This window comes from Eurosta solidaginis, chromosome 4 (assembly GCF_040869045.1).
Source record: "Eurosta solidaginis isolate ZX-2024a chromosome 4, ASM4086904v1, whole genome shotgun sequence".
In the NCBI taxonomy this organism is placed as follows: domain Eukaryota; kingdom Metazoa; phylum Arthropoda; class Insecta; order Diptera; family Tephritidae; genus Eurosta; species Eurosta solidaginis.
This window is the reverse complement of record NC_090322.1, coordinates 54685343-54691787: the sequence shown is the minus strand read 5'-3', so window position 1 is coordinate 54691787 and position 6445 is coordinate 54685343. Positions and strand designations below refer to the sequence as shown.

The 6445-nt window shown below is 43.5% G+C and overlaps 1 protein-coding gene across 1 annotated transcript; it reads right to left on the bottom strand.

Moving 5' to 3' along the window:
• Positions 1–441: 441 nt before the first annotated feature.
• On the bottom strand, positions 442–1216 carry LOC137249787 (uncharacterized). The gene has a single exon (XM_067781702.1). The coding sequence runs from the start codon at positions 1070–1072 to the stop codon at positions 776–778; it is 297 nt and encodes a 98-aa protein (XP_067637803.1). The 5' UTR covers positions 1073–1216; the 3' UTR covers positions 442–775.
• Between the last annotated feature and the right edge of the window lie 5229 nt (positions 1217–6445).

Here is a 6445-nt window from a genome sequence, read left to right as displayed (position 1 = left end):
CGAATAATAGGATTTGCAGTAAATTCGTTACAATATTTACAAAAGCAACATCTTGGTTGATTGTGGCGATGTTTTTTTAACGCGTAAGCTTGTTTTAAAGGCATCTACGGCCTTTAGAAGTCCGTTGATTTTTAATTTTCTTCGTTAGTTCTAAGTGGCGTCGGTATTTTCAGACATTGTGGATAAGACAAGAGTGATAACTTCTGGATAGACTTCACGTGCTCTCATCGTATATCTCTTTCTACCACCCGCTGAAGATAGGCGCCCGTATGCGCCACCATTTTGAACATCCTGTCAAAAAGCCAAAAACTAGTCATCTTGAACATCCTGTCAGGCAGTTGACGGATAAGATATCACACTTATTTTATCCACAAGGTTTTTAGATGCCAATTTTCTTTTAAACTTTATTTTGATATTTTTTTTTTTTTTAAAAAGATTGGCTTTTATTTGAGGGGAAAAAAGTTTATTTGCGTTTTTCTTTTAATTATTGGAAACATTAAGTACAATGCAGATCTTATGTGCTAAGTGAAGTAGTTATTATCAAGGCCAAGATGCGAAGCAAAGATAAGTCAAGTCTATGTTAAGTATGAGTAATGGAAGCCTTAGGCCGACACATGCCTACCATTTTTACAGGCACAAAAACTATAAATGGCCAATATTACAACATTTTCAGCAAACGCGGAACAACTCTGGAAACTGTTTTTGTCATCCATCCATTGAAAAATGTTACCATTTTCGTTAGCCCAGCAACAATATGTAGGAATTTGCAAAAGTTTTACTTCAAATTGAAGCGCCGTTTACCATCGAATCGATATCCATAAGCTGCTGCATTCTTTGTATCCACTAAAGCCGGATTACGATGCTTAAAAAAGCTCCCATGAGCATGAGCGGGACGAGAAGCACTATTTGGGACACCATCGATCTCTCTCGGATAAAATGCCTCAAAGTAACCCTCTGGTGGAATAACCGAGGCAATTTTCGTATCGTTTGGATCATAAGCAAAAGCAATACGCGATTTTAAACAAACACCAAGCAAGCATACACAGCAAATTAAATTATATGTCGATGTCATGTTCTCACCCTTCTTTAATTGCTTAGATCATTTGATGACTATTTAGAGTTAGTTATACGTTTGTCATAGACGTGGTACACAAAAGTTGCAGATCAACAAAGCTTTTTCCAGTTCGATGGTTGGGTTTCTTCGTAAGTGAATTACTACACACGTCGAAGTATATAAATATTAGGATTGTTGCGAATATTCGCATTCTCCAACGCGAGTCTTCCGCTTTGATTTCAACATACTTCATTAATACCTGGCATTCCAATTCTGAGTTTTAACTGCAGCTAAAGTTTACTAGATTTTCCAGTGAGTTTTCTAGCTCGGTATCACGCTCTGGATCGTTGGCAGATTTAAAAGCAGGGGTCGTGATTTTTTCGTACACATGAGTTGTTATATGCTTCATTTCACACATACGGTAAAAGGCCAGGCGGCAACATCTATTTTCGGAAAAGATGGTTTATTAAAAGCAGCCTTGCCAAACTAAAGACAAGAAATTAACAAATTATCTGGCTGAAATCGCTGTTGTTGCATTTAAACCGACGTGTGTAGTCAATGTACGTATACGTATTGTGGCGAACATTAGCATCACTATGCCGTTATTAAATAATCACAACATCATATGCCGTCTTTCAGTGAGTTTTACAGCTCCGGCTCATGCTCAATTCTCACGGGAATGCTCTGGATCATTGAGAGACTTGAGAAGCACATGTCGTGAAATTTTCGCACACGTGAAATGTGATAGGCAGATGTCGCCGCTGTTTTTCATTTAACTCATACGGCGAAAGGCTAAGCAGCGACATCTTTTTTTGAAAAAGTAGGTATATTAAAGGCCGCGTTGCCAACCTAAAAAGAAGTAATTAACAAATTATCTGACTCACAAATTGAACCAGACTTCAATCTGGATTTATCTGGCTCAAATCGTAGTTATTGCATTTACATGCAAAATTATTTATATGGCTCAGGATTTTGCCACCGGATAGCTATAAACAGCAAGCAGCCACACTTATGTACAAGGCAACGAGGAATATTCCATACACATAACCAGCAGCTTGAAGCAGAGAGATTATTTCACATGCACAGCCGGCAGCTATGTAACTTTTTGTGTACGAGCGCCGTCAAGAGTAGACGTGTTTTCGGTGTGTGTGGGGTGCGCACATTTGAACGTTTTGTCTTACGAACCTTATTCTAACTATATTTTCTAGTTATTTCGTTTTTGCGTAATTAAAAATGAGTTGTCAAATTTCCAAACAAAAAGCTGACCGCGAGGACATTGGCAAAGTCAGCGGTGCGGACTGTAAATGTATATTCCATTGTGTGTGCTGCAAGTTGACCAAATCTGACATGGAATACATGAAAGCTAACAATGTCAAGTATAGATGTGATGGATGTAACAAAGACCGTCGGAAATCGATGCAGATGCTGCCCCTTGGGCCAATTCAGGTTACTTCTGTGTCGCCTACTGCGTACGCATCTACACGTTTGGAGCAGCAACAACAAGCACTTCCAATAGGACAAGGAAATGCACCACGTCTAAATCAAACAAAAACACATATGCATAAGGACAAAAATATGGGTCGTCAACCTTGCGAAAACTCGGATAACAGCAATGAAACAATTACTCTTCAGTTATTGTATGAAGAGATTGTAGCGCTAAAAAATACCCAAATGCTTAACACACTGAGTATGCTTGCTGACGAAAACGAAACACTAAAGGCAAAGGAAACAAGTTAGAGAGTACTATAAATTGGAGAGACCAGAGAGACTACGATAATGCAATAGAAATTACTGGTATCCCACAAGAATATAGCAACAATGCTGAAGTATGTATACAAAGATTATAGTGGATACTCTGGGTGTCTCAATCTCACCCACAGAGATTGACAAATGCGTGGTGAAAAGCATAAAGCAAAAAAATGATTTCGCGCCCCGTAATGTTATATGCGTGCACTTCTATTCTAATGAGACCAAGAAGAAGGTAATGTCAGCAAGGAACACAAAAGCACGAAAGCTGACAGCGCGGCTGTTTGATGAATCCAACAACAACAGGATCTATATAAATGATGCTCTCACGCGTTTTAATCGAGCTCTGTTTACCGCTGCGTAAAGCTAAAGAAAGAGAAATGCTGTAAATACTTATGGTTAGGGAAATCTAGCTTTCTATTGAAAAAGGCATAAAATGAGAGGGTTTGTTTTTTCTATTTTACTTATTTTTGTTTTCTTTAAACTACATACATACATACATCTTTCATCGATTATGATTAATGATAACCCATAACAATCGCCCTCAGCAGTTTCTAACGACTTGTTAGGTTTGCATCAGAATATACGTAGTCTAAGACAAAACTTTGATGTATTCCTTAGTAATATCGATGCATTAGGTTCTCAACCAGATATAATATTTTTAACAGAAATTTGGATTTATTCTTTTGAAACAAGTGATTATAGAATTCCTCATTATAATTTTTATGCAAATGCAAATGATAACTACAGTGCAGGAGGTGTTGGAACTTTTGTGCGTGATACTTATGATTGTACCTCAGTAAATAAGAGCCTAAAAAGTGCGGATATGTTACAGCTATCCTTGAACGCTTCCCAAGGCAGTCGGTTCTATGTACCGGAGCGACTCGGGATTTTTCCCGACCAAGGACTGTCTTTTCAGTGTGACCCCATTTAATTTGTTGCGTCCCTCCCACAAATTTTCATCCTCCCAGCAGCTCCTTGCAGCAGGACTGCTACATATTCTCTTACTCCGGGAAGGCATCGAATCCAATCCGGGTCCGTCTCCTGACCCCTGTCCTGAGAAATGGTTTTGCTGCATCTGCCGGAAAAGAATCTTTTTAGGACGGTCATACTCTGTTCAGTGTGTCTCGTGCAAGGGATGGTTGCATCGGACAGGTTGTTCTGGGCTTGATCCCAAAACCCGACGTCCACGTAACTTTTATAAATCTTTTGTGGCTCCTTGCTGTTCACGCCCAAGGGCGTCCCGTAGTCTACGCCTAAGCGCCCCCCCCCCCACTACCTTCCAGCAGCCCCGCTGCTCAGCAAGCCACAACAAGTACCCGCTGCTGCTCGCGCCCCACGGCGCCAACAACTCAAACAGCTGCTACCACTCATAACTACTACCTTCGTAGTAGAGTCGGTAGCAATGCTAAGCATCAGCCCCTGCCCCCGTCTTCTCCCCTCTCTTTTCCGGCAGCAATCGTGTAGGTCAGGGAAACAGACTCTTAGTCCCTACCTCCGTTTGCACCGTTTGCCAGCACAGAATATATAGGTTTGCGACATCCGCCCAATGTAGCTCCTGCCTTGGGTGGTGCTACTTTCCTAGATGTTCTGGTCTCCGCCACGGCAACCCCCCGACGGGTTTAATCGCGCCATGTTGCCAGGTCGCAAACTCAAATCATCCGGGTACCCCAATGCTTGCCCAAGGACGCCCAGTCCCAGGGCCACAACAGCAATTGCGTCCTGGCCTTCCATAACCCAGGCGTAGTCACCCGTCACTTACCCCCAGAGTGGCGGCGTCTTCCCTTAAGCACTTCAGAATTCTGCAATTAAACTGTAATGGACTAACTGGGAAGATTACGGAGATAGTCGATTTCATGAAGCGGCACAACATCCGCATTGCTGCGATTCAAGAGACTAAACTCACAGCAAGATCTGCATTGCAGACCTGCTCTGGGTATAATGTCCACAGGAAAGACCGCGAGAGCGGAAATGGAGGCGGCCTCGCGTTTATCATGCACCACTCTGTGCAATATTATATGTTTGATCCTGGCATCGACCGCAGGGACAATGTCTTAGAACGTCAAGGCCTATCTGTCCGGTCAGGCGATGCAAATCTAGAAATCATCAACATCTACATCCCTCCTGCCACCTGTTGCCCCAGTGGGTACCGCCCTAATATCAGAGCCTTACTCACTGGCAACAATCGCATTATCTTAGCCGATTTCAATGCCCATAACGATCTATGGCATTCAAACTTGCGGGTGGACACTAGGGGTGAGATGCTGGCGGATCAAATAGAAGAAACGACGTTCTGCACACTAAACGGAGACGCCCCCACACGTATGGTAGGAAGCTGTCACAGTTCGCCAGATATCTCAATCGTGAGCGCAGAACTCGTAAACTGCGTCAACTGGCAGCCGATGGTAACATTGGCATCCGACCACCTGCCCATACTTATTTCGCTCGAGCATACCGCCAACTTCATCCTCACCGAAAAACGCACTTTCATAAACTTCAAAAAAGAAAAGTGGGAAGAATATAAATCTTTTACAGACAAAAGCTTCGCTGCCCTCCCTATCCCGACTGATGCCCGCCAAGGGGAGCGTGCCTTCCGTAAGGTCATTGAATCCGCCACGGCACGTTTCATTCCCGCCGGGAGAATTCCCGAAATCCGGCCCCACTTCCCGGCGGAGGCCGCAAACTTAGCGAGAGAACGTGACCTTATAAGACAGCTTGATCCAGACGACCCCCAAATAAGGGATATAAACCAACGCATCAGATTGCTTGTGGACGAACACAAGCGGGCGAAATGGGAGGAGCACCTAAGAGGTTGTAACCTCTCTACCGGTGTGGGTAAACTTTGGTCCACCGTAAAGTCCCTATCGAATCCGACTAAGCACAAAGACAAAGTTTCCATCGCCTTTGGCGACAAAGTGCTGTCGGATGCGAAAAAATGCGCGAGCGCTTTCTGCCGACAATATATAATGCATCCTACGGTCGACAAAGATAGACGGAGAGCCAATAGACGCGCACATAAACACAAATTCAGCGCGTCACCAATCACCATCACCGCTAAAGAGGTTGAGGACGCCATTGGTCGCGCTAAACCATCCAAAGCAGTGGGCCCAGACGGCATAGCCATGCTGATGCTTAAAATCCTAGGGAAAGAGGGTTTCAAATATTTAGCGCATGTCTTCAACCTGTCTCTTTCCACCTTTGTCATACCCGAGAAATGGAAAATGGCTAAGGTGGTCCCGCTACTAAAGCCTGGGTAACCAGCTAACATAGGTGAGTCCTATCGTTCGATATCTCTCCTATCGCCAGTAGCAAAGAGGCTTGAAGCCACTTTGCTCCCTTATTTCCAAGCAAATTTGCAGCTAGCCTCTCATCAGCATGGCTTCATAAAACTCCATAGCACTACCACCGCGCGAAATACCATTAGCACCCAGATAAATTGCGGTTTAAATCAATACCCCCACCATAGAACAGTACTCGTAGCGCTAGACCTATCAAAAGCTTCTGATACGGTCAACCATGGCTCGTTACTGCAAGACCTGGAAGGGTCTACCCTTCCCCCATTGTCTTAAAAGGTGGACCGCAAATTATCTGGGTGGTCGGCTGGCATTGGTGCAATTTAGAAACGAAACATCAAAACCAAGGAGA

Bases quoted from the DNA above. Each gene is read 5' to 3' on its own strand.
- LOC137249787 (XM_067781702.1), bottom strand. From the start codon at position 1,072: ATGACATCGACATATAATTTAATTTGCTGTGTATGCTTGCTTGGTGTT.